The sequence below is a fragment of the Eublepharis macularius genome, chromosome 4 (genome assembly GCF_028583425.1).
Source record: "Eublepharis macularius isolate TG4126 chromosome 4, MPM_Emac_v1.0, whole genome shotgun sequence".
In the NCBI taxonomy this organism is placed as follows: Eukaryota; Metazoa; Chordata; class Lepidosauria; order Squamata; family Eublepharidae; genus Eublepharis; species Eublepharis macularius.
In genome coordinates, this window is record NC_072793.1 from 171665856 (window position 1) to 171693265 (window position 27410).

A 27410-nucleotide genomic window follows, 5' to 3' on the forward strand; every position below is an offset into this window, starting at 1 on the left:
TAAGAAAGCTTGGCTGCCACATTTGAATCTCTGCTTGGCAGAGAATTGGTACAAGAACTCCCAGTGACTCTCAGCTCCATGCTGTACTCCACCCCACCTCTATTACCCTACATCTGGTTATTTCTGGAGGGATAGCTGACTTGGTTTGGAATTGCTGAATTTATGTAGACACAACAAAGTTCTAATTTTGTTTATTTTTTTCTCATAAAAAGGACCTCAGATTGCCAAACCTGACCTCATATCCTGGCTGGAGAAAGAGGAAGAGCTGTTTCTCCTGACCCCTGAGGAAGAGGAGGGCTTGGCAGGTAGCTGCTTGTATTTGTCATGGGACGGTGTATTGCTTGTGTTCCTTCTAAGGGGTGGTGGATTTCTGAGGCTTTGTTTATCCTCACAGTTGGAATTTCTCATCAGTTTGCGAGTGCTGAAATGCTGCTTGTCGATCTTGAACTTAGCAAAATAGGAAACTCCAAAACAGGAAACTCCATTCTCCCAAGTCAGACCACTTCACCCAAGTCTAACCAAGTCTTGTCCTCTCCAAGCGGCAGTGGTTCTCTGGTAAGGGTGTTTCCCAGCTGTTTGTCATGTGATCCTTAAACGTTCTGCCTGCAAAACCACTTTGTGCTTTACTGCAGAGACAAGACCCAAATCAGCACCTGGGAGCTCTCCCATCTCAAACACTGAGCAGTGTTGTAAATCATTCTTAATTGTCTGGCATGTACAGTTTGCTGATTCAAAATCCAGTACCTTGCAGAGGAAATCCTGGCTTCCCCAGTGTGTTTTAAACCCTAGCCAGATGTGTTTCTTCCAGTCAACAGCCCATGTTGTCTGGAGTAGTTAGCTGGGAATGCAGAAGGGGTCATAGTCGGGGGAGGGCTCCGTAGCTGATCCCCCAGTGTTGAGGGGGCAGGGAAAGAGCAACCACAAGTCATATTGGAGGGGCAGCCAGGCATGCCCAGAGCCCACAGCTATGTAGCACAGACTCCGGTTGAACAGGTGCCCTTTGTGGGAGGCAGGAGAGCCTCTCCCTTCACAGGCAGTGGAGGATTGACAGCTTCCCCTCTTTGAGCAACTCAAGGTGAATGGGGAATGAATTGTGATTTGCAAGTTTGGCTTCTCTTCTCTTATTAATTGCTAGAGCTCAGCAATGAGTTCATTTCTTTGTATCCTTGATCATGTTCAGCCCCCTGCCTTGTTTCTCAGAGCTACCTCCATCTATCTCTAAGAACTTTAAAGACTGCATGCCTGAAACAGACTGTTTTTAATAGCACCAAAATCCCAACATTTCTATCATCCAACATGGGCGTAGGGGGAAACTCATGATACTTCGTTTGACGGAGATATTCTCTTCAAAGCAGAACCCCAGGAACGGTATTTTTTACATGAGTGCAGGTACCTTAAGCAATCAGCCTTATGTTGTCTCGCTGCCAGTCACTCTCCCGGTTGCAGGCTTTTCTCCATCCTGTTTCCATCAGCTACACCTTCATCCATACTGTGTAGTGATGTTAAAGAGACATGCAGAAATAACTTAATACATCCGGGTGATTATTTATGTCAGATTCCATTCTTCATCGTCTGACTGGCCACTACTTTTCTGACTCTTAAGTCATATGTGTTAAAATATGCATGGCTGTCCCTCTCTTCACAGGTTCGCTTTTTCTCAACACAACCCCCAGAAACCACTCACACCTCCATAAATTAAGCCAGGCAGAAAAAGAGAAAGTAAAAACCACTGGGTCATTTCGAGGCAGAAGGTCTTTCTTGTACATTCTCTGTCTTTTGTTGGATACCTTATTACCGTTCGAATGGCTAGTCTGCCAACTTAGCTTGTAATTTAGAAGGAACTGAGAAATTGAGGGGGGAAATTGGCTAGAGATGGTTTGAGCTTAACCGCTGAGCATTAACACAATTACAAAGCAAAGTAGATAACTTTTTCACAGATATTTGGGGAAAGCGTCCTGTCATTACACCAGGCTTTTTTTTCTGTCAGCAGGAGGTATCTGGGAGTCAGCAGCTGAAACATCTGACCATCCAGGGATGGAGGAAAATGATACAGATAAATATGGGAATGAAAACAATGAATATTGTGATGTATTGAGGAAGGAAGCAGGAAAACACCCCCATAATGGAAGGAATAATTCGGGTCTTGTACATAGTGGTGATTCTCGACTGCAAAATATGAACAGAGAAGACGGTATGAATGAGCACATTGCAACTAGGATAAGTTTACCTGAAAAATCAGATATTAATATTCAATGGAGCATCAATAAAAAGAAGAAAATATATAAATGTCAGGAGTGTAGGAAATGCTTTGAGCAGAAGGATAACTTAACTGTTCATCAAATGATTCACACAGGGGAGAAACTATATAAATGCCTGGAGTGTGGAAAATGCTTCGATCACAGTAGACGATTTAATGACCATCAAAGTATTCATAGAGGGGAGAAACAATATAAATGTCTGGAGTGTGAAAAAACTTTTCGGTGGAAGGATAGCTTGACTATTCATCAAAGGATTCACACAGGGAAGAAACCGTATAAATGCCTTGAATGTGGCAAAAGCTTCAGTCGGAGTGATAGCCTTACTGTCCATCAAAGAATTCACACAGGGGAGAAACCATATAAATGCATGGAATGTGGCAAAAGCTTCAGTCGGAGTGGGAGCCTTACTGTCCATCAAAAGATTCACACAGGGGAGAAACAATATAAATGCCTGAAATGTGGGGAAGTCTTCAGTAATAATGGAAACCTTACTTCCCATCAAAGGATTCACATACGGGAAAAATCATATAAATGCCTGGAGTGTGGAAAATGCTTCGATCACAGTAGACGACTTATTGACCATCAAAGTATTCACAGAGGGGATAAACTATATAAATGTCTGGTGTGTGAAAAAAGTTTTGGGTGGAAGGATAACCTAACTGTTCATCAAAGGATTCACACAGGGGAGAAACCATATAAATGCCTAGAGTGTGGAAAATGCTTCAGTTACAGGGGACGACTTATTGACCATCAAAGTATTCACAGAGGGGATAAACTATATAAATGTCTCGTGTGTGAAAAAAGTTTTGGGTGGAAGGATAATCTAACAGTTCATCAAAGGATTCACACAAAAGAAAAACCGTATAAATGCCTTGAGTGTGAAAAAAGTTTTCAGCGGAAGGATAAACTAACTTCCCATCAAAGGATTCACACAAACACAAAGCTTTATAAATGCCTAGAATGCAGAAAAAGCTTTGTACGGAAGGATAACCTAACAGTTCATCAAAGGATTCACATAGGGGAGAAACCATATAAATGTCTGGAGTGTGGAAAAAGCTTCAGAGAAAGTGGAAGTCTTATTTCCCACCAAAGAATTCACAGAGGGGAGAAGGTATCAAAATGATTGGAGCATGGAGAAAGCTTCAGTCATAGTTTAACGCTTTACTTCTCATCTAAGGATTCATTTGGGAGAAATCATAGACATAATTGAAGCGTGGAAGGACAGTACCTAAAATACTTTGGCATACAAAATTACAAAGTAATGCAATAAAACGGTGTAATAAAATAACCCACAATTCAGTATCTGTTATATATAAAATGCAAGCCGTATTAGCGACAAATCATGTTTTATCCTCGTGCAGATGCATGCTGGTCTTGATGCTGCTGCGAAGCACCCACTTGCCGCCAGAAGGGTGCATGCTGAATTATGAGGTGCAAGGAGTGCTTAGGCCATTGATTTGGTGGGACCCCTCCCAGTGGCAAGTGGATACTTCGCAGCAGCCAGGAGACCAGAATGAGAGGGTGCTAGGGGGAGGAGTGGAGAGGAGCACTTAGGCCATCGATGTGGTGGGGCCACTCCCGGTTCAAGCGGGCACTTCACAGAAGCCTGGAGACCAGCACAGGAGGGCACTGAGGGAGGGTGCATGGAGGAGTGTGTAGGCCATTGATTCGGGGGGGGGGGGCTTTCAGCGACAAGCAGATGCTTCACAGTGGCTTGGAGGCCACAGTGGGAATGCACTGAGGGGAGGCACAGGGAGGAGTGCTTAGGCTGTTGATTCGATGGGCCCCTTCCTGGCAGTAAGCGGCCGCTTTGCAGCGGCATGGAGGCGAGAGTGGACGGTTGCTGATGGGGGGGGGCAATTGATGGACTAAGCACTCCTCCCTGCACCTCCCCTCAGCGCCCGCACCCACTTGCTGCCTGCCGAGGGCTTGCCAAATCTGTTTACTAGAGCCTGTTGCATTTTTTTCGCATGCGTATTGTTTCTAGTAATAAAATAAACGGTGATTAATAGATTAATCTGAAGTGCATTGTTGAAGAGACATCACATTCAGCCTGAATTATTCCTAGAAGCTAAAACGACTAAATTAATTGGTCACATTAAGAGGAGTCATGTAAAATTTCTGGTAATTTTGAATCCAGTGGAAAATAAGCTGGCTTTTTTCCTAGAAAAAAAATGGAAACTTTGGGGGAAATTATTATATCTGCAATACATACTGTTTTATCACACCTAAACTCATTTTACTGCTTTAATACTGCTTGAGTATACTGCTAATTTTTCTACTGCTGATTTTTCTGCTTTAATATTGCTTTAATATATGTAACTAGCAACAGAGCCCGTTGTAAGAAAAAATACAACGGGCTCTAGAAAACTGATTTAGTGGGGCTCTGCTGCGGGACCTTGGGAGGGCAGTGCTGCCATGATGGGCCTATCTGCCACCTTTATCGCCCACATCAGGTGGCTCTGGAGGCTTTAAGTGCTGCTCGGGGTGGCAAGAGCCCTGGAGTGCTCCTGCGCCTCACAGCCCCCCCCCCCCATTCGGCCCCATGGCTGGCTGCAGAGGTGGGGAGTGCTGCCAGGGGAGTGGCAAGGGCCCTGCCATGCTTCAGTGCCCCACAGTTAGATGCAGAGCATTGCATGGGGGAGCAAGAGCCCTGGCATGCTCCTGCGCCCTGCAGCCGGCTGCAGAGGCAGGGTGTGCTACCGGGGGGAGGGTGCAGCAAAGGTCCTGGCACGGTCTTGTGCCCCACAGCCAGCTGCAGAGAGGGGAGCACTGTGGGGAGGGGGGAGCAAAGGTCCTGGCATGCTCCTGCACCCCACAGTTGGCTGCAGAGAGGGGAGAGCTGCTGCAGGGGCATCAAGCACCCTGGTACACTCCTGCTTCCTGCAGATGCCCGATTTGGCTGAGAATGGGGCAGAATCGGGCACTTGGAGAGGTGGGAAGAGCTGTGGAGAGGCAGCAAGCCCCCTGGTGTGCTCCTGAGCCCTGCAGGACCCCCCCCCCCATTCTGCCTGATTGGGGCAGAATCAGATAGCTGGAGAGGCAGGGAGAACTGCCAGGAGGGCAGGAAGCCCTCTGGTATGCTCCTGCATCCAGCTGCAGAGGCGGGAACCACTGCTGGTGGGCAGCAAGGGCCCTGGTGTGCTCCACGTAGGGTTGCCAGCCTCCAGGTAGTGGCTGGAGATCTCCCAGATTTACAACTGATCTCCAGGCCAGAGATCAGTTCACCTGGAGAAAACAGCTACTTTTAGGGGGTGGACTCTACGGAATTATGTCACACTGAGGTCCTTTCCCTCCCCAAACTCCACTTCTCCAAGAATTTCCCAACTTGGAGCTGGTGCGCCCCCACAACTGGCTGCAGAGTGGGGAGTGCTGGAGGGGTGGCAAGGGCCCTGGTGTGCTCCTGCTCCCCACAGACACCCGGTTGGGGCAGAATCAGATGGCTGGAGACACAGGGGGCGCTGTCAGGAGGCGGCAAGCCCCCTGGTGCACTTCTGCACCCCACAGCCGCCCAATTCGGCCCCGATTAGGGCTAAATTGGGTGCCTGCAGAGGCAAGGAGTGCTGCATGTGCGTGTGTGGGAAAGTAATCCTGTTCTGAGAGAGCAGAGGCCAGGTCTACCGCACTGACAATGCTTTGGGAAATAGACGGTGTCTGGGAATACAGTGGCCAGGTCTACCAATCCAGCAGACTCATAGTAGGTAGACCTGCCCTCGTCGGGTACAGAGGCCAGGTCTACTTGCCCAGCCAAGGAAGGGAAAGACAGACCTGGTCTCTGAGGAAACGGGAAAGGCTGAGGGGTGGAGGCAGGCGCCTGTTGCTCCTGGGCCCGATCGGGTTGGAAGGGAGGGGAGCGGGGGGAGGCAGGCGCCCATCACTCCTGCGCCCGATCGGGCTGGAAAGGCCAGAAGCGCGGAGGGGGGGAAGGAGGCAGACGCCTGTTGCTCCTGAGCCCGATCGGGTTGGAAAGGCCAGCAAGGGGGGGGGGGGGAGGGGAGGCAGGCACCCTTCGCTCCAGCGCCCAATTCAGCTGGAAGGGCTGGGGGGGGGAGGCAGGCGCCCTGCGAACTTCTGTGCTCGATTGGGTTTCGAGGGCAGGGGGGAAGAGGCAGGCGCCCGGCGGGCTTCTGAACTCGATCGGGTTGGAAAGGACGGGAGCGCGGAGGGGGGGAAGGAGGCAGGCGCGTGCTTCTGGGCTCGATCGGGTTGGGAGGGACGGGGGCGAGGGAGAGGAGGCAGGCGCCTGGCAAGCTCTTGTCCCCGGCCTGGTTTGGCTTCAATGCCAGCTTAACTCCCAGCTTGTCTCCGCCAGGGGAGCTGGAGCTGGAGAGCACGCCTGCGCTGTAGAATCCATGTGAGTCGTCGGATAGACGTTAACGCAATTATGTTATAGGAGGATATAACAAGAAGGGAGGGGGGGGACAATCCTGTGCTTTATCCGCTATTGTAACTGAGGCCCTCATGTGAGATCAGAGGGGGCTTGAGCCCCTCAGCCCCCGCCCCCCGTAGTTTACACCTATGGGTGGGGTGAAATCCGAGGGACTTCCGGGTATTCTTGGCCCCAGCTGTCCTAACAGTCCTCCAGCAGGGTGGGTTTGCCGGGCATCCGAAGTCGCCTTCAGGGGCCTGGAGCCAGCGCGCCCTGTTTTTTTTTTGGGGGGGGGTCCGTATTTATTTCTTCCTGCGGGGCCCCTTGGTTCCGGTGCTCCGTTTGCCTGGCCTCGCCTGGGTCCCCTTCAAGGGCTGGAGTGCGCTCCAAGGGTTAAAGGGAGAGAGGCGCGGAGGGAGGAGAAGGCAGGAAAGGCATTTCCCCGCTCCACTCCCACCCAGCAAGCGGCCTCTGGGTCTTCCTGGCTTTTGCTTGAAATGCTGACAGGGAATCTGGTGAGCGCAAACGGGCTTCGGAGGGGGAGAAAGGAGGAAAACGAGGCGGGCGGGGGGCTACAATGCAAGACCCAAAGCGGAGAGAAGCCAGAGGGCGTGCAGCACTCCCTCAATCCCCTCCTTCCTCCCTTGCGTCCCCCCCTCCTGCACCAGGGAGAGCCCCTGGGTTCCGTGATGCACAACTACAAGGTCCCTGTAGTGTAAGGTTGCCAGCCTCCAGGTGATGGCTGGAGATCTCCCGGAATTATTAGTGATCTCCAGGTGACAAAGATCAATTCCCCCGGAGAAAATGGCTGCTTTGGAGGATGGGCTCTGTGGCATTATACCCCATTGAGGTCCCTCACCTCCCCAAACCTCACCCTTTCCAGGATCCACCCCCCCCCCCAAATCTCCAGGAATTTCCCAACCTGGACCTGGGAACCCTACTGTAGTGGGATTGAGGGCAGAATCCACACTCCACACGTTAGGAAGTTGCATGGGGCTTGAGTGGCTTCAAGCTGCAGAAGCACTTAGGAAGGAGAGGCAGTGGGGAAAGGAGGGGGGGCCGCTTGAAAGATTTGGGGTGGGGGTGGATGGAGCAGATGCAGGGAGGAAGGGCTGGGGGGCTGAGGGAGCAGATGAGGGCTGCAGAAAAAGAGGCATGAGAACTGGGAAGGGGGGTGAAAGGGGGGGGCAGAGACTGTGGCGCTTGACCCGTGGAAGTCTTACACGAAACAACCGAAAGAGTAGAGGAAACTTTCCTCCTGGATATCAGCGCTGTGCCCTTTTCTGTTTTGGAAATGGAAGCAGGCGTGTTTGACCTTTTCCCATATGGGTCATTTGTCTTGAATTTAATACTCTTGGAAAGTGTCGCCCGCCCCTTCCCCACCGTGTGTTTGAGCATTTGGTCACTTCCTGGAGTTTCCCCCAGCTTTTCTCCCCTCTTTCCCAAACATCCTTTCCTGCAAAGTTAATTTTGCCAACTTGCCTGGATGAGTGCCACTTCAAAATTCCCCTGGTCCCTCCCAAATGGCAGCGATTTATCCTTTCCGTGCCGGCAGAAGGTGTGTATATGGTCGTTTTTGGTTTTTCAAATCTGCAATTGCTTATCGTTGTATCATATTCATGTCTTTCAGGTTATACTGGTACAATAGTTGACTTTTGGCGACCCCTAATGGTTCAGGTTATACAGGTACAGTAATATTCAATTGCTGATTTTATAAACCAGTTTACAAATCCCCAGTGGCTTGTGTGTGGGGAGGGGGGAAGGTGCCACTGCTGGGAGACGGGGGCAAGGAAACCCGCCACATGGATGTCCCATTGCCCCTAGACTGTATCTGCACAGCAGCAGCAATGGTGGAATGACACAAGTCTTTCCTCTGATGGAGAATCCACCTCCAATCCTGTAATTGTGCTGTAGTTGTGGGGTTGTGTTTCTGCTCTGGTAACCATCCATTATGGCATGTTTCCCCTCTAAGCCCCTATAGATCTTTAACCACAGCTGGAGGATCTCTTCAGGGTTAGCAGACAAGAGACATGGTTCCTGCCCATCACATATGCAAATCTGAGTCCCAGACCTTCTCCACATATCGAGGAGGAAGAGCTGGCAGAGAAAGGAGATAGTGAAGTGGACTGCATTGATTTAGGCAGTTTTCTCCTGCTTTTCCCATGTGTAGATTCAAGGCAGCTTTGCTTGAGGCTATGGATGGAGAAATTTTAAAATCTCCCTGCCATAGAAAAGCATCCTGGCCGCCACAGGCAGCCAGAAACTATTTCGCTGCAGGGTTAGTTTTCTCTGTGGAGGGAGATTTCCATCCCAGCCTGGCATCTCCCACTTGCTGTCTGGAGTCAGTCGCTCCGTCCAGTCACCACAGGGCTCTGCCACCTCATTCCCAGCACATCCTGTTAATTGTGAGGACCAGGCCGGAGGGGCCTGGCTTACTTCAAAGGAGAGGATGAAGTGGTGTGGCTGGAAACAAGGACACGGAGTCATCCTCCCAGAATGGATTTACAGAAGTTGGGAGGAAATATGGCCAGGAGGGGGATGGATGAATAAGGCAGGTGGGACCTCCCTCCATTTTGAATAGGAGGCTGAGATGTGGGGCAAAATGCATTGGAATCTTCCTAAATTAAATGCAGCATCTCAGATTGTGCTCAGAAGCAAATCCAGAGATGGAAGGAACTGGCACAGAAAATGGGTATTTTTTCAGCCCTTTTTCTTTTTCTCTCTCCAAAGCAGCAGGGGAAAGACACCTTTGATGCCTCCTTTGCCATCTCGCCTGTTTGGTGAAAGGAAAAGAGCCGCCATGCAGCCAGCTCAGGTATGGAGTGGGCAGGGGGGGAGGTTCATTGGGCAGTTGTCGAAAGGACAGTAGGACTGTTTCCTGACTGGGAAAGGCTCAGAGGACTGGACTCCTTGTCCTTGGTTCTGATGCTGGAAGATGTTAATGATGCCTACAGGGAGGCAGGAAAATGGTCACCCAATACCTAGGATGGTGTGAACAGAGGTGCCCAGGCAGGATCTATCAAACAATCCTTGATCATGAATCTCCCAAAGAGAGCGCTTCGTTCCTTTACCAAATGCTCACACTGGCCTTTCCCCCAAAGGCTTCTAGCCCCCTGCCAATGAGGATTCCCTCTCTGGCCCCAAGATGCTTGCAATGAAAGCTGGGAGCGGAAGCCAAATGTGCCTGCGACAAACGATCTGAGTGGCATCCAGTCTACTGGTCTGTACTCAACTCGGCTCTTGTCAAGGTGAAGCCTCCTTAGGTAATTTGAGCTACAGAATCACCCATGAGGTCTGTTTCAGAGAAACTGTCCGAGAGGGACTCACGTGTCGCAGCAGAATGAAATGTTATAGGTCAGGTGCTAGATCTTTCGCCAGCAGCAGGGCCAGCCTGCCCATTGAGGCCGGTGAGGCTGCCACCTCAGGGTGCTAAGGCGCCGGAGGGGCACCTGCCCGGGGGCAGGGGCGCACGCCACAGAGCTGCCGCTGGCCAGGAGCATGTGATGGTGGCGGCAGCGTGGGGCAGCTGAGCAGGCAGCCTCCTGTTCAATTGCTCTGTGGTCCAGGTGCAGCTGGCGGCCGGGTGTGCCTGGCCCACAGAGCAACTGAATGGGAGGGCTGGAAGGCCCCCCATGCACACGTCAGCCCCTGTGTGATGATGTCACATGCAGTGACATCACGCAGTCTGGGACACACACGTGCACACGCATGTGCACACAGAGGAAGCATTAAGCTGCCTCAGGTGCCGGCGACGCTGGAGCCGGCCCTGGCCAGCAGAACAAAGAACTTCTTGGAGTTAATGATTTTATTTAAAATAAAGTAAAACTCTTTATCTGGCAAGAATTTGAGCAATATAAAAACATTCAGATAAGTCCTAATATTCTTTAAACTTGGTTAAATACATGAACACTGCCATTCTCTAACATTAAGGTGAATAATGTTTTAAGCTGTATAAAGTGGGAAACAGGGCACACACGCTCACCCGGTACAAGGTCTTCTCTGGCTGGAAGCCACCAGCGGAAAGTTTGATTAGACTTTTATAGGACACTTTTTATAGGGAAAGTGACAGGACGAGAAATAAATCTAACTTTAATCTATGATTTTCCTCTAAATAAAATAATTGGTCCCTAAATAGAGTATGCAGATGGTTAACTAGATTAGGTGGACCAGATCACTAATTTAATTGTCAAGCAAAGTTATAAGGCAAAACCACCGTTTGCTTGCATCTATACTGATGAACTGTCCAATTAAGAGACCATCTTGAACTTTTGGTACTTTTCCTGACCAGCAGATGAACTTTTAAGAGGTTATGAAATGACATAACAATATATAGACTGACATACATATATCTAATGAAAATCATGAATACAATGCCTGAATTCATGAGAGCTGCTGTGATGGTTAAGTGGCTGGGTTGTGAATCAGCACTCTGCTGGTTCGACTCCCACTACGGCCATGAACTCTGCAGGTGCCCTTGGGTCAGCCACTCTTTACAGCTCCAGCTGCATTGTAGGGAAAATAATAATTCTAACATTCTTCACTGCTCTAAGGGTGGCACTAAACTGTCCTGAAACGCAATACATAAGCACACTGTTATTGTTGTTATTATTATGACATCCTGAAAGGGCTCTTCTCCCCTCATGTTTGTGCCGCTATTAATTCCACTATTAATTTCCACTATTAATTTCCTGTCTTTGTTTTTGCTTCCTCAGCCCCTATAGACAAGCTTTCCACTACTGTAAACAAATGCTCCCTTCTCCTTCCAGGGTGGGGTGTCCTTTGAAGAGGTGGCTGTGCATTTCTCCCAGGGGGAGTGGAGCCTGCTGCACCCAGCCCAGAGAGCTCTCTACAAGGAAGTCATGCTGGAGAATTTTGGCCATGTGGCCTCTCTGGGTGAGGATCCTTTTTTCTGGGGTTGTCTTCTTGTCCCATCCTATATTCCTACTCATGCCTGACCTAAGATGATTATCAGCTTGTATTTGCCTACAGAGGGCTCCTTATTTTAAGGCTCCTTATTTTAAAAAATCATTGTAGTCCACAAATTCCACTCAGGATCACAAAGCAAAGATCAGTGAATATTCTCTTAACATCCCATCAATGTTTAGGCTTCCAGTCCTTCAGGATTAACCAATTCCTGCAGAGCAAGGCTGACTCTTGAGTAGAAATCCTGACCTTTAATATTAGGCAGATATCTGTTCTCAAGAATGCAGGCAAAGTTCATCAAGATGAGTAAGTCTGTCAAAATACAAAATGGAAATTGCTTAAGGCCTTAATTGGTTAAGAAAGCTTGGCTCCCACATTTCAATCTGTGCTTGGCAGAAAGTCGGCACAGAACTCCCAGTGATTCTCGACTCCATGCTGTACCACTACACCTGTTCATTTCTGGGGGGATAGTTGACCTAGTTTGGAATTGCTGAATTTTTGTGCACACAGGAGAGTTCTAATTTTGTGTATTTTTCCTCATAAAAAGGACCTCAGATTGCCAAACCTGACCTAATATCCTGGCTGGAGAAAGAGCTGTTTCTCCTGATCCCTGAGGAAGAGGGGGGCTTGGCAGGTAGCTGCTTGTATCTGTTGTGGGAGTGTGTATTGCCTGTGTTCCTTCCAAGGGGTGGTGGGTTTCTGGGGCCTTGTTTATCCTCACAGGTTGAGTCTCTCCTCAGTTTATGAGTGCTGAAATGGGCCTGTAGATCATGAAATTTTAAGAATAGGAAACTTCCTCTCCCGTTATTTGGCCACTTCAGCCAAGTCTTGTCCTCTCCGAGTGGCAGTGGTTCCCTAGCAAGGGTTTTTCCCTTCCCTGTTTCTCCTGAGACCCATTAACTGAAGATCTCAGGACATTTCACCTCTGCGTTACAGCAGAGGCAAGATCCAGATCAGCTCCAGACAGCTCTCCCAGCCCAAACATAGAGGAGGACCGTAAGTCATTCTGAAGAGTCTGGTGCCTTCAGTATGCCAATAAAAAATCCAGCATCTTGCCAAAGAAATCCTGGCTTTTCTCCATCTAGTTTCCACCAGCTACACATTGGTCAATACCATCTAGTCTGTCCTGGGAACAGACTCTGAAATGACATTGGAAAGTGTGTCCAGACGCCCAGCCTTTGAATTCTTGCCATCTCTACGGCTGCTAATTTTGTTCACGCCCTAATTTCAGGCTCCTTTTTTCTCTGCATACTCAAGTCAGATATGGAAAAAGGAACAACACAGGCCCTTCTTTTTACTTCAGGGAAGGAAGAGTTTCTTCTGCTAATCCTGATCTGATGTTGCTAGACCATAGCAAGGAGTTGTTATATGTGTTATAGCATAAATGGCTGCCCCTCTCTTCAAGGGTTCCCTTTTTCTACCACAACCCATAGAAACCACTCCCACTCTCATTAACTAAGACAGGCAGAAAAAGAGAAACTGAAAACCATTTTGAGACATTGGGTCATTCTTGTATATTCTCTCTCTTTTGTCCTGTTGGATACCTTACTACCATTCGAATGGTTAGTCTGTCAACTTAGCTTCGAACTTAGAAGGAATTGAGAAATTGAGGTGGAAATGTGGCTACAGATGCTTTAAGCTTAACCACCAAGCATTTAGAGTGCAAACACAGCGATTACAAAGCAAAGTAGATAACTCTTTCACAGATATTTCACGAGATTTCTCTTTCTGTCAGCAGGAGGCATCTGGGAGTCAGCGGCCAAAACATCTGACCATTCAGGGATGGAGAAAAATTACACATATTCAGATGGGAAAGAAAACAATGAATATTGTGATGTATTGAGGAAGGAGGTGGGAAAACACCCCCATAATAGGAGGAATAATCCAGTTCTTTTACATGATGATGATTCTCTATTGCAAAACATATATAAAGAAGATAATATGAATGAGCTCACTGCAATTAGGGAAAAATCACCTGAAAAATCAGATATTAATAGTCAATATAGCATCAATAAAAAAGAGAAAATTTATAAATGCCTAGAGTGTAAGAAAAGCTTTGGGCGGAAAGATGGCCTAAATTGCCATCAAAGGATTCACACAGGAGAGAAACCATATAAATGCCAAGAGTGTGGAAAACGCTTTGGGCGGAAGGATAACTTAACTGTTCATCAAAGGAACCACACAGGGAAAAAACCATATAAATGCCTTGAGTGTGAAAAATGTTTTGGACGGAAGGATAACTTAATTGTTCATCAAAGGATTCACACAGGGGAGAAACCATATAAATGCCTGGAATGTGGAAAAGGCTTCAGTGATAGTAGAAACCTTATTACCCATCAAAGGATTCACAAAGCAGAGAAACCGTATAAATGTCTGGAGTGTGGAAAATGTTTCAGTCACAGTGGACGACTTTTTGACCATCAAAGGATTCACACAGGGGAGAAACCATATAAATGTCTGGAATGTGAAAAATCTTTTGGGCGGAAGGATAGCTTAACTGTTCATCAAAGGATTCACACAAGGGAAATGCCATACAAATGCCTGGAATGTGGAAAAAGCTTTAGAGAGAGTAAAAGCCTAACTATGCACCGAAGAAGTCATAAAGAGGAGAAACCATATAAATGCCTGGAATGTGGGAATGGCTTCAGTGATAGTGGAAGCCTTACTTTCCATCAAAGGATTCACATAGAGGAGAAACCATATAAATGCCTGGAGGGTGGCAAAAGCTTCAGTGAGAATAGAAACGTAACTACCCATCGAAGAAGTCATACAGGGGAAAAATCATATAAATGCCTGGAGTGTAGCAAAAGCTTCAGTAAGAGTAGAAGCCTAATTAGCCATCAAAGAAGTCATACAGAGGACAAACCATATAAATGCCTGGAGTGTGGGAAATGCTTCACTCAGAATGGAAGGCTTACCATCCATCAAAGAAGTCATACAGGAGAAAAACCATATAAATGCCCGGAATGTGAGAAATGTTTCAGTCAGAGTGGACAACTTACAGCCCATCTAAGAATTCATACTGGGGAGAAACCATATAAATGCCTGGAGTGTGGGAAAAGCTTTCGGTGGAAGGATAGCCTCACTGTTCATCAAAGGAGCCACACTGGCGAGAAACCCTATAAATGCCTGGAATGCGGCAAAAGATTTACTAAGAGTGGAATACTTGCTGTCCATCAAAGAAGTCATACAGAGGAGAAACCCTATAAATGCCTGGAATGTGGGAAAAGCTTCAGTGAGAGAAGAAGTCTAACTACCCATCGAAGGATTCACTCAGGGGAGAAGCCATATATATGCCTGAAATGTGGGAAAGGCTTCAGAGAAAATAAAATACTTTCTGTCCATCAAAGAATTCACACAGGGGAGAAGAAATATGAATGCCTGGAATGTGGAAAAAACTTCAGTCAGAGTGGAAGCCTTACTTCCCATCGAAGGATTCACACAGGGGAGAAACCATATCAGTGCCTGGAGTGTGGAAAGTGCTTCAGTCACAGTGGAAGCCTTACGGTCCATCAAAGAATTCACACAGGAGAGAAGAAATATAAATGCCTGGAATGCGGAAAAAACTTCAGTCAGAGTGGAAGCCTTATTTCTCACCAAAGAATTCACACAGGGGAGAAGGCATCAAAATTATTGGAGCATGAAAAAAGCTTCAATCATAGTTTAACACTTTAGTTCCGATCTAAGGGTTCGTTCTGGAGAAATGATAGACATGATTGGAGTGTGGAAGAACAGTACATAAAATACTTTGGCATACAAAATTACAAAGTAATAGAATAAAACAGTGTAATAAATAATCCATAATTCAGTATAATAACATAAAAGATAATTAATTCATTTGAAATGTGTTGTTGGAGTAGAGTTTTATGGAACCCATGGACTACCCAAAAGACAAATAAGTGGGTTGTAGGTCAAATTCAGCCTGAATTCTTGCTAGAAGCTAAAACAACTAAAGGACTTTGGACTCATTAAGAGGAGTCATGTAAAATTTCTGGCAATTTTGAATCCAGTGGAAGATAAGCTGGGTTTTTTTCCTGGGAAAAATGGGAATTTGGGGGAAAATTATAATTACTGCTTTATTACTGCTAATTTTAATATTTCTAATTTTAATATTGCTGAATTTCCTGCTTTAATAGAAATACTCAGTGGTGTCTTATCAGCACATTGCATCATTTCAATTATGTAAAAAATTAATCACATTTAAAATAAAAGTATCAGCTCTTCAAGTCTCTATTCAAAATCAGTATCTGAAACTTCTGGGTTTGAACTTTTATCCTAATGCAGCTTTCTGGAAATCTTAAGTTTTGCACAAATTAAAAGGCCTTGGGGAAAAGGGGAGGGGACTGGTTTTTCCAATTCTCCCCTCCCCCCCCCCCCGGGCTTTCACATCTCTAACCATGAGAAGACAACTCACTGGAAAAGACAATGATGCTAGGAAAAAATGAAGGCAGTAGGAAAATCCCGAAAGAGATGGATTCACTCAATAAAGGAAGCCACACCTTTCAATGTACAAAACCTGAACAAGGCTGCTAATGGTAGGAAGTTTTGGAGGTCAGTAATTCATAGGGTCACCATCAGATCTCCAGGAATGTCTCAATCCTGAGCTGGCCTCCCAGCCACAGTCCGCTGCCCACTTCCTTTCTGCCAGGCAGGGGCATGGCAGGCATGGGGTGGGGGGACATATGACAGCGCTCCAGCAAAACCTGTTGTTTAGAACAGCCTGATAACCTGCATGGCTGGCCTGCCCAAGTAACTTTGGCTCAGGGTTGTAAGTTTCCACAGGCCCAGTTTTGGGCTGTTCCCTGAGAAAGGAATGAGCAGGCCTCTTATAATTAACTGTACCTGCAGCTTGTTGTTCCCAAGGGAAGATGTCCTTGGATGGAAGGGAGAATCAGCTCTGGCCACCCTCCCTGGTTTCTCATGCTAGCAACGCTGATATCTAAGTGTGCCCTGACTGGCTGTTGGCTCTTGAAAAGATGGCTCCTCACAGCATTGTGGATCTCCATCTCTCAATCTCAAACTGAACCTCTCTAGAGAGAACCATTTTGCCAACATGTGAGAGATGCTTTGCTCCATGCCAGAGATCTTGATGACCAGATCAGCCTGGCATGGTTTGGACTTTGTTTGCGAGTACGAGCAATGCCTGGAAGCTGCTTCAGAGAATGCAAGTTAGCAAGCTTTTTAATGTCTAGTCGGTTCAGTTAGTCTTAGTTACAAGCTCTTGTTATTTTCATTTGCCTGTTTGCTCTGTGCTTTAATAGAGTGATTCCTGCCCTGCATACACTCTTCCTAATCTGAATTTAAACAAAATATGTTTTATGTATTGTCGAAGGCTTTCACGGCCGGAGAACGATGGTTGTTGTATTGCCCAAGACCACGGCAATACAGCCCGGAAAACCCCCAACAACCAAAATATGTTTTACTTCTGATGTTAAGAGATACTGACTGCATGTGTGCCTGTACTCCCAGAAATGAACCCAGAGGCTGGAAAGCCCCAACTTAAAGACGAGATTCCTCACAAGGCTGCTAGGGGTCTCAAGTGCCTGCCAGGGCTCTTGGGGTCTAGACATCTGTATCATCCCCACATAGTCCTACAGAGAAGGGCGCCCGTGTGTCAAGCAGGACAGATGGAGCTGAGCCACTAGATGGCAGGGGTGGCAGCTCAAAGACAAAGCCTAGCCAGTAGCCATTCTCCTTGCAAAGGCCCAAATGGAAGCAAGGTATAAGGCAGAGTTGGGCTCAGATCCCATACCCCACACCCAAGATTAGTGCCCTTACCGCCCAGCCCAGCAGCACATACAGAGGAGGAACACAATCAAGCACTGGGGATTTCACTGCAGCCCTGACACCACCCCTAGTAGTCGTGCTTTTCAAAAAATTTTATGAAACATAACATTCAGTGATCAATACTGAAAGATTTCTTTATATACAATGTTTTTGTATATAAAGCACTTCCAGTTTCAGCTCTCAAAGTCTCCAGGAATTTCACTACCTGGAGCTGGCAACCCCACACGGGGAGTCCTGGTCAGGCTGTTAAATGACTCTGCAGCCGCCCCCCCCCCAGGTTCCAGTCACCCACAGGTTATCCCAGCCTCTCCCGCCTGATGGATGGTTCTCTGGATCTCCTGGGTTTCTCCATGCCCCCAGCCCTTCCCTTCCCTTTTTAGGCAATTCTGCAGGGTGCAAAAGGTGGGCGGGAGCTGGGAAGGTCCCCAGCTGCACCCAAATTAGCGTGAGGAAGGGCTTGCAGCCTGCCCATTCATAGAATCATAGAGTTGGAAGGGGCCATACAGACCATCTAGTCCAACCCCCTGCCCAGTGCAGGATCAGCCTAAAGCATCTCTGACCGATGGGGACTGAGGACACATGACAGACAGGAAACCTTCCCAATCCCAGCTAGCTGCTGGCTGCCGGCTTGACAGGGGGCAGGTTTAACCCTCCCCCTGGCGCCGATCCCAGTGGGGAGGGGAAGGCGAGCAGCTGCCTCGTTTGCAACTGGCGGCCGGTTTGTAGGCGGGCGGGTTTGCTCTCCCCACTCCCACTGGTTTTTGGACGTTTCCATTTCTAATGTAAGCTGCTCATCCTCCAATCTGATATATGCCCTCATGTGCCAACAATGTCCTTCTGCTCTGTACATTGGACAAACCAGCCAACCTCTACGCAAAAGAATAAATGGACACAAATCTGACATTAGAAATGGAAACGTCCAGAAACCAGTGGGAGAACACTTCAATCTACCAGGACATTCCAACAAAGACTTAAAGGTCGCTGTGGTTCAACAGAAACCTTTCAAAAACAAAATCCAACCGGAGGCTGCTGAATTGGAATCCATATGCAAATTTGACTCTGTCAAGCTGGGACTGAATAGGGACTATGAATGGTTATCACATTACCACAGGTAACAGATTTCCTTTACAGCGGCGTGGTCTGGGGGAGCCCGGTGGTGCCTGGTGTGGGCTTTCGGGGACCACAGTTCTCTTTGTCAGATGCAGCTGGCAGGGAGAGCTGTGGTTATGGAGGGCTTATACTACATAGAAATTGGATGCTTTTACTGCTGCAAACTAACACGGCAAACTGACTACACACCAAAAGGAGATGTTTATATTTACTAGCAAAGGAATGTTTTGGTTGCCTCCCCGCTAATTGCATCTTGTCCCTCCTCTCCTTCTCTCCCCTCTCCCCCCTCCTCTTCTGTATTTGACCAGTTTGGATCATGCATCTGACGAAGAGAACTCGATTCTCGAAAGCTTATGCTGCAATAAAATTGGTTAGTCTTAAAGGTGCTACTGGACTCTTTTTGATTTTGCTTCTACAGACTAACACGGCTAACTCCTCTGGATCCGTTAACAGACGCAGCGATGTTCCTGACTGACAGGCTATGAAAGCATGGGATGGATTTAGAGAAACCTCCTCTGGGTCTGGAATGGGAGCCCCCCCCCCCCCGGCTTAACTGCCCCTGGGTATGGGATAAGAGCTCTGGGCGCAGAATAATAACCCCCGGAGTGGGATGAGAGTATCCCATTGAAATAGCAATAGAGGCTGATCCCTTGCTGTGGGCTATCATGTTTATTTATTTGATGCTGGGTAACTTCTACCTGCCCTTTCCTCATATATTGCGTTTGCTTTGTCTCTCCTGGGTCCCTTAAACTGCCAAAATGCTCTGGAAGGGTTAAAGAGACAGAGCAGCAGTCCTAGAGAGGCAGATTGGGGGTGGGGGTTAGAAAGGCGTGGGGGGGGTGGGAAAGGCATTTCTTGTCCCCCTCCCCTTTGCACCTTTCCGGGCTGTTGCTGGACTGGAGGGATCTGGTGAGCTCAAAGGGTCCTTGGAGGGGGAAAGTATGGGGAGGGGCTGCAATGCAAGGCCCAAAGCAGAGAGAAAGAGGGAGGGCTCCGTGGGGCAGGCGGAAAGTGTCTCTTCTCACCCCCTCCATTTCTCTATTATGCATCTAAGAGAGCCACGAAGCCCTGCAAAGGGTTGAGGCGCAGAAACCAATCCCGGCGCTTAGAGGGGTCTTTTCCTGACCGCCCCCCTCCCCAGAAGCGGCCTTGGAGTCTCCCGGGCTGCTGCTTGAATGGCTGGGAGGGAATCTGGTGAGCTCAGAGGGGCTTTGGAGGGGGAAATATGCAGCGGGGGGTAGCTGCAATGCAAGGAACAAAGCAGAGAGAAAGAAAGAGGGAAGCAAGCAGCAAGTGCACCTTAACCCAGACTGAGTGGTGTGGTGTGCAGTTCCCTGCAGCAAGGTGTGTGTGTGAGAGACCCCTCTCCCCCTATTCCCACCCTGGCCCACCAACAGCCCCCACCAGAGGGAGCTGCTTGGCCCCATTCGGCAGAGCCAGGACAGTTCCCTGCAGTTGTCTTATGGGCAGGATCTGAACCCAGCTTCTTTTGGGGTTGGAAGGGCTCAAGTGGTTTCAGAGGCACTTTTAGAAAGGAGAGAGGAATGTTAAGAGGAGGAAGGGAGGAAGGAGGGCACATATGCAGGAGGGGAGAGAAAGGACTGGAAGGAGTGAAGAGGGACATTGGGGGTGGGGTCTTTGCAGGAGAGGTGCTGAGGAAAGGCCCAAGGGAGCAGAGAAGGGCGGTGTTAAGTGGGGGACAGAGACTGTGACCCTTGGAAACTCCACACAAACAGAACCAGAGCAGAAAGGGAGATTTTCAGAGGAAATCTTCCTCAGTATCAACACTATATTGGGAAATGGAAGCAGATGTGTTAGGTCTTTTCCATGCGGATTATTTGCCAAATTTAATGCTTCCTAACCGCATCATGGAGATTTTGGGGACATCCCAGAGTTTCCTCAGCTTTTCTCTGATCTTACCCAAACCTGCTTTGTTGTCAAGTTGAAGTTTGCAACCAAGCCTGGGCGGCTGCCAATTCACATTTCCCTAAGGTAAAGGTAGTCCCCTGTGCAAGCATTCTTCCCAAATGGGATGTGAAACATTCCCGTTTCTTCCCAAATGGAAGCCATTTGTCCTTTCCCTCCCATTAACCTGGGAAGGGAGGGTCTATTGAGGAGGTTTCATCAGCACTTGAAAATTATGTGTCATTTTATCAGTTTATACTGTTGGAACAATATCCAACGGCTGATTTTTTAAACCAACTGAAAACTCCCCAGTGTGTGTGTTTGGTGGGTGGGGGGCACTGTTGGGAGTCTGGGGCAGGGAAAATGTGGGGGAAACTGCCCTGTGGAAGCTCCATTGCCCTTGGACTGTATCTGCGCAGCAGCACCAATGGGAGACACACACAAATGTGATACTTGATGGGGCGGGGGGTTAATTTGTTCCCCACATCTCCCAGTTGCCGCCTCGAGTCAGGCTGTCCATCCCGTCACCTCAGGCTCGGCCACCTCATTCCCTGCACTTCCTTCTGCCACTTCTGTGGGGCAGGCCAGAGAGGCTTGGCTTCCCTCAGCCAGGAGAAGGGCATGGTGTGGCTTCGGGCAGGGCCAGGAACTCCTTGGCCTGGAATGGATTTGCAGAGATTGGGAAGAACCTTTTAAAAGATGGGAAGGGGATGGCGGAATAAGGAAGGTGGGTGTCCCCCTTTCAAAAGAGTGTCTAAGCAGGAGGAGGGGGGAGAGATTTGGGCCCATCCTAGATCAAATGCAGTCTCTCAAGCTGTGCTCCAAAGCCAGTCCAGAGAGAGGTTCACTCAGGGGACTCACATAGAGGGATTGTGTGTAGCAAAAAGGGTTTCCCACCCTCTTTCTTTCCCTGCCAGACTACATCGAAAAGACTCTGTTGATTTGTTCATTCCCTCCTCCTTTGTGTGGTGAAGGGAGAAGAACCGCCATGCATCCAGCTCAGGTATGTGGTGGTTGTGGTGATGAGGTCACTGGAAAGATGGGCAGGGGGGCTGCAGGGATGCTTCCTTCTCTGTTGTGAGGCTCAGAGGATCGGGCTCCTTGCCCTTGGATCTGGTGCTGGAAGATGTTCGGGGTGCCCACTGCATGGGCAGGAAAATGGTCACCCCCTGTGTAGGATGGCGTATGCAAAGAACCCAAGCAGGGGCTATGAAACAATTCTGGACCACAAAATTCCCACAAAATATGACTTGGTCCCTTACCATATGAACATCTCCTGCCTCTTCCCACAAAGCAGTTTTCTGATGCCATGGGGGCATCCCCAAAATCCCCCATGGATGGCCAGAGGATGGAGGGAGGTGTCACCATGGGGCTTTTTTCCCCATCTTCTTTTCTTTGTGCTGGTCTTCCAGTATTAATTTTCTATCTCTGTTTTTCACTTTCCCCTGCCCTGGATCAGCTTTCCAGTGATGTAGAGAAAATGCACTCCTCTTCTTCTTCTTCTTCCAGGATTTGGTGTCCTTTGAAGAGGTGGCTGTGCGTTTCACCCGGGGGGAGTGGGCCCTGCTGCGCCCAGCCCAGAGAGCTCTCTACAAGGAAGTCATGCTGGAGACTTTTGGGAACGTGGCCTCCCTGGGTGAGGATCCCCTTTCTCCTGGGCCGATTCCAGACGGCCCTCCCCATCCCGAAACGTCACGCATCGTCGCACGAAAAACGCGAAATATCGCATTTTCTCGCGTGAGTTTTGCGCAACGTCGTGCAAAACTCGCGCAAGAAAACGCGATATTTCACATTTTCTGCGTGACGATGCACAATGTTTCGGGATGGGGAGGGCCGTCTGGAATCGGCCCTGGGCTGTCTGTTTACTGCTGTGACTGTAAGGAAGTCTCTGATGTGGAAGGACATGGTCAGTCAGTCTTCCCTGGGCCCATGGCCTGATCTCTGCCTCACTCCATGATCCTTTCTCTGATGTGGGAGGGATTCTGGGTTCTCCTTGCAGAGAGGGATCTCCTATCTGGCAATCCTGTGTTTGGATCACACGAAGGTCCATCAGAATAGGTGCCAAAGGATGCTTGGCATGGAGAAGGTGTGTGTGTCGGGGGAGGGGGTGGGGGTCAAAGCAGGGGCTTCCCTCCAGTCTGAGCTTACCTTCCCTGGGCTGAGATGTGGCTGTGGTGGGAACTCCTCTGGCTTCTCTGCCACTTTACTGAGTTCTCAGCTGGCCTTTCTATCTCAGTTGGGCAACAAGTAGGGACAGAACTGCCAGTGCCAGATGGACAACTCTTGACCCCTTACTGTACACCCCACCCTGTTGCAGTCAACTTGGGGTGGCATTGCTGCATTGATGTGCATTAAAAGTATCATTATTCTGGTCTTTTCCCCCTGACAAAAAGGATTGCAGATTGCCAAACCTGACCTCGTATCCTGGCTGGAAGAGGAGGAAGAGCTGCTTCCCCTGACCTCTGATGAAGAGGAGAGATTGGCAGGAAGCAGCTCGGGTCTGTCATGGGATGGCGTGGGGCCTGCAGCTCCTTGCAAAGGTGGGTGTGTTTCTGTGGCATTGTTCATCCTCACAGTTGCTTCTCCTCAAAAGAGACTGGATGATATGCAGATGCTGAAATGGGGCCTGTAGATTTTGAATGTATGAAAGATGCAACTACCTTGTACCTAGTCAGATCACTTCTGCCAAGTCCTCTCTGAGTGACAGGGCTGTCTGGCCAAGGGATCCTCTTCCTTATGAGATCCCTTGAACTGGAGGTGCCAGGCCTTGATCCTGGGAGCTTGAGAAGCAAAGCATGTGCTACACTGCAGGGGCATGACCCAAAGCAACTCCAAGAAAGATCTCCTGAACACGTTTTTGCTCCCTCTGTAGCACAGAGCAGTCCTGTACGTGACTGCAGGATCTGACACATACAATAGGCCAATCTAAAATCCAGCATCTTGCTTTCGGTAGTGTTGATTGGCAGTTTTTATGGGCACCACTGAGAAGGATTGGGAAAGGACCAGATTTTCTTTCACGACTATTTTCTTTTTACTTGCACATGCTAGTGAATGGGATTTGGTCTGCTAATCTAAAGTGAGCTGGGAAAGTTAGGCAAAATCTATCTATTAAAATTGTAAACAGCCAGAAGGGCAAAATAAAAAACTTTCTTCAGGCAGTCCAAACCTGTATGATGCGTATCTTAGGAACGTGGAATGTGAGATGCAGGAATCCAGGTAAGCTGTAAATTGTAAAACCAGAAATGGAACTTTTAAACATTTCAGACCTGGGTGTGAGTGAACTTAAATAGTCCAAACAGGGACATTTTCAGTCATTCATTTACTGGCCCTCCAAAACTCTCCCCAGTCATGCAGACATACGTAGGACCTCTAAGTAGACTGAAAATCAATATAATAGAAACAAATCCGTTTCCCCCCCTAGATTTAAAACCCTCCTCTGTGATGTTGAAGAGGCAGACAGAAATAACGGAATATTTCAAGTTTCTTGTTCAGACTAGATTACCCTCTTTTCCATCAGGCAGGTCCCCTCCATCCAGACGCTCTCCCATATATATTAAAACATCAACGATTGTCCCTCTCTTTTAGTGTGCCCTTCTCTTTCTTTCAGGAGGCGTGTGGGAGATGACAAATGAACCAAAAGAGCATCCCGTGATGGTGGAAGAGGAAGCATTTCCCCATCTGAAAGACTACGTTGAACATTGTTATAAGCAGAGTAAGGAAGAGGGGGAAAACTCACCCAAAGAAAGATATAATTCTAGTCACTTACAGGATAAGGATTCTCAGCACCAAAAAATATACAGAGACAGTAGGAGTGAGCACACTGCAAGAGGGGAAAATGATCCTGAAAAGTCATGTATTAATAAATGTGGAGATTGTGGGGAAATATTCAGGCGCGGTGGAAGCCTAATTTCCCATCAAAGAATTCACACAGGGGAGAAACCATATCAGTGTCTGAAGTGTGGGAAAAGATTCAGGCAGAGTGGGCATCTTACTGTTCATCAAAGAATTCATACAGGAGAGAAACCCTATAAATGTCTGCAGTGTGGAAAAAGCTTCAAGGAAAGTGGAAATCTTACTGTCCATCAAAGAGTTCACACAGGGGAGAAACCGTATAAATGCCTAGACTGTGGGAAAAGATTCAGTCATAGCAGAACTCTTAAAGTCCATCAAAGAGTTCACACTGGGGAGAAAACATATAAATGTCTGGAGTGTGGGAAAATATTCAAAAAACGCGGAAAACTTACTGTCCATCAAAGAATTCACACAGGGGAGAATCCCTATAAATGTCTGGAGTGTGGGAAAAGATTCAGGCAGATAGGAAATCTTACTGTCCATCAAAGAGTTCACACTGGGGAGAAAACATATAAATGTCTGGAGTGTGGGAAAATATTCAAAAAACGTGGAAAACTTACTGTCCATCAAAGAATTCACACAGGAGAGAATCCCTATAAATGTCTGGAGTGTGGGAAAAGATTTAGGCAGATAGGAAATCTTACTGTCCATCAAAGCGTTCACACGGGGGACAAACCCTATAAATGCCTGGAGTGTAGGAAAAGATTCAGGCTGAGAGGTAGTCTTACTGTTCATCAAAGAATTCACACAGGGGAGAAACCATATAAGTGTCTACAGTGTGGAAAAAGCTTCAAGGAAAGTAGAAAACTTACTGTCCATCAACGAATTCACATAGGGGAGAAACCATATCAATGTCTGGAGTGTGGGAAAAGATTCAGGCAGAGTGGACATCTTACTGTCCATCAAAGAGTTCACACTGGGCAGAAACCCTATAAATGCCTGGAGTGTGGGAAAAGATTCAGGCAGAGTGGAGAACTTACTGTTCATCAAAGAATTCATACAGGGGAGAAACCATACAAATGCCTGGAGTGTGGGAAAAGATTCAGTCACAGCGGAGGTCTTACTGTCCATCAAAGAGTTCACACAGGGGAGAAACCATATCAATGTCTGGAGTGTGGGAAAAGATTCAGGCTGAGTGGAGAACTTACTGTTCATCAAAGAATTCATACAGGGGAGAAACCCTATAAATGCCTGGAGTGTGGGAAAAGATTCCGTCACAGCGGAACTCTTACTGTGCATCAAAGAGTTCACACAGGAGAGAAATCCTATAAATGCTTGGATTGTGGAAAAATCCTGAAGGAAAGTGGAAAACTTACTGACCATCAAAAAATTCACACAGGCAAGAAACCATCTAAATGTTTGGAGTGTGGAAAAAAATTCAGGCAGAATGGAGATCTTACAGTTCATCAGAGATTTCACACAGTGGAGAAACCATATCAATGTCTGGCATGTGGGAAAAGATTTAGGAAGAGTGGAAATCTTACTGTCCATCAAAGAGTTCACACTGGGGAGAAACCCTATAAATGCCTGGAGTGTGGAAAGGGCTTCAGTCAGATTGGAAACCTTAAGTCCCATCAAAGAATTCACGAAGGGAAGAAAGCCTAGAAATCTCCGATTGGATCCCTATAGACATTCTAGAATGATAGAGAAAAAATAATTGCCACTCTGTGAGGCCCAGGTTTCATAGAGAGTACATCGGCTTCCGTGGTAACACTCAGCAATCCCTGATTCCTGGTGACACTAGTCCCTGAGCAGTGTCCAATGCCATCCCTCTGAGCGGCAGAAACAAGCCCAACCAGCCAGTGCCTTCCGGTGCAGCCACAGCCCTTCTTCTGCCCACCCCACCTCCTGCCCACTGAATCTACAGAGGACAGGCAGGAAAGGCACAGCCACTGCAAAGCCCCAAAAGAGGAGCATGGAGACCCTGGCAGGAGCCACTGCACCCCCACAGATGAGTCCTGTAGGGCATCCAACCTTCAAGTGAAGCCTGCACTTCTCACAGAATTATCCCTCATCTCCAGCCCACAGAGACCACTTCCATTGGAGGAAATGACAGCTTCAGAAAGTTGACTCTTATGGCATCACCATCTTGTTGCGTTTCATCTCCTCCTAAAACTCAGCTCTCCCCAAGAACCACCACAAATCTCCAAAAGTGTCCCGAAGTAAAGATGATAACTCTACGTGTCTGACTCACGGCCTGTTGCTTACCTTGCTTCTGCTAAGCAGTGTTATCATAAATGGCAGGTTGTGTGTGTGGATTATATGACATCTTCCCCAGCAAATGCTTTAACATGCCCCCCCCCCAGACAAAAGGCCACCCATTCTCCTGGCAACGGCTTGACTGGCAGCATAAGGCAGAGTCCAGGCTCAAACCCATGGTAACTACAACCAAGACTGGAGCCCTTACTACCTGGCCAGCTGAGCACACACCGAGGGGAGCACTGTTGTGTCATAGGCATTCATCACCCCAGCAATATGGGGCCAGGACAAAGAAAGGGATGGCCTAGTGCCAAAACGTTTGGATTGCACCAAAGGTCACAGGTTTGATGGCCACCTGGGGAGACGCCCGAACTAGGCTAGCCATGGACAGGTGTTCTGCCCCTGCAACCCTCAGAAGGGGAGATGGGGTGGCCCAGGTGACAGCCTCACCAGACAGCCCTAATTTTGTCTGACATGCCCCTTCACAGATCCTGCCTGGCACACTCAGTGAACTTTCAGTGCCCTTCCACCCCAGTCCCTCTTCCACACACCTGCCCTGTTACCCACATAGGCATTCTCCTAATTAATTGGGGGAATGAGACAACTAGGATTCTCCACCTATTGTCATGAATGCATCCTTGCCATCAATGTGTTCTGCTTTCTCTGTTGAATTACAGTGTAAACTACGCTGAACTAAGGAGGCATGGTTTGCCTGTCAAATTGTTATCAGTTATATGTACTTTCACTCTCTGCTGCAAGTGGCCTTGAAGGCCAGATGTGTAACACAGCTCATGTATCCTTTCTTACAGATTGTGATGATTTAATACTGTGATGTGTCTAGAACACCCTTATCAATTCCCATGTAACTTTGCGGGGAGGGTTGCGCCAGAATGCAATAGACCCCAGGGTGGGAAGTTTTCCTATATTTAACTTAGCCTCTATTTGAATAATCGCTTCTGCCAATGACCATCTTAGAGTAAAGACCTTGTACTGGAGAAATCCTTAAT

General features: G+C 47.9%; 3 protein-coding genes across 4 annotated transcripts in view; 2 read left to right on the forward strand and 1 right to left on the reverse strand.

Annotated features, from left to right (window-relative positions):
- The window catches only part of LOC129328757 (zinc finger protein 493-like), a 196553-nt gene that overhangs the window by 84256 nt on the left and 84887 nt on the right, over nt 1-27410 (reverse strand). The gene's annotated exons all lie outside the window — the stretch shown is intronic.
- Nucleotides 224-3590, forward strand: LOC129328741 (zinc finger protein 501-like). 2 transcript variants are annotated; one of them, XM_054978008.1, is made up of 3 exons: nt 224-305; nt 395-555; nt 1988-3590. In XM_054978008.1, the coding sequence occupies exon 3, from the start codon at nt 2035-2037 to the stop codon at nt 3379-3381; it is 1347 nt and encodes a 448-aa protein (XP_054833983.1). In that variant the 5' UTR covers nt 224-305; nt 395-555; nt 1988-2034; the 3' UTR covers nt 3382-3590. The 2 variants fall into 2 exon arrangements, with proteins under 2 accessions (XP_054833983.1, XP_054833984.1); XM_054978009.1 differs by having other exon boundaries at nt 1991-3590.
- On the forward strand, nt 7043-27258 carry LOC129327010 (zinc finger protein 850-like). Its single transcript, XM_054975389.1, has 12 exons — nt 7043-7142; nt 8258-8313; nt 9361-9442; nt 11394-11520; nt 12098-12184; nt 13286-15211; nt 17718-17782; nt 19296-19356; nt 21270-21355; nt 21862-21988; nt 22746-22892; nt 23960-27258. The coding sequence occupies exons 3-12, from the start codon at nt 9380-9382 to the stop codon at nt 25807-25809; spliced, it is 4539 nt and encodes a 1512-aa protein (XP_054831364.1). The 5' UTR covers nt 7043-7142; nt 8258-8313; nt 9361-9379; the 3' UTR covers nt 25810-27258.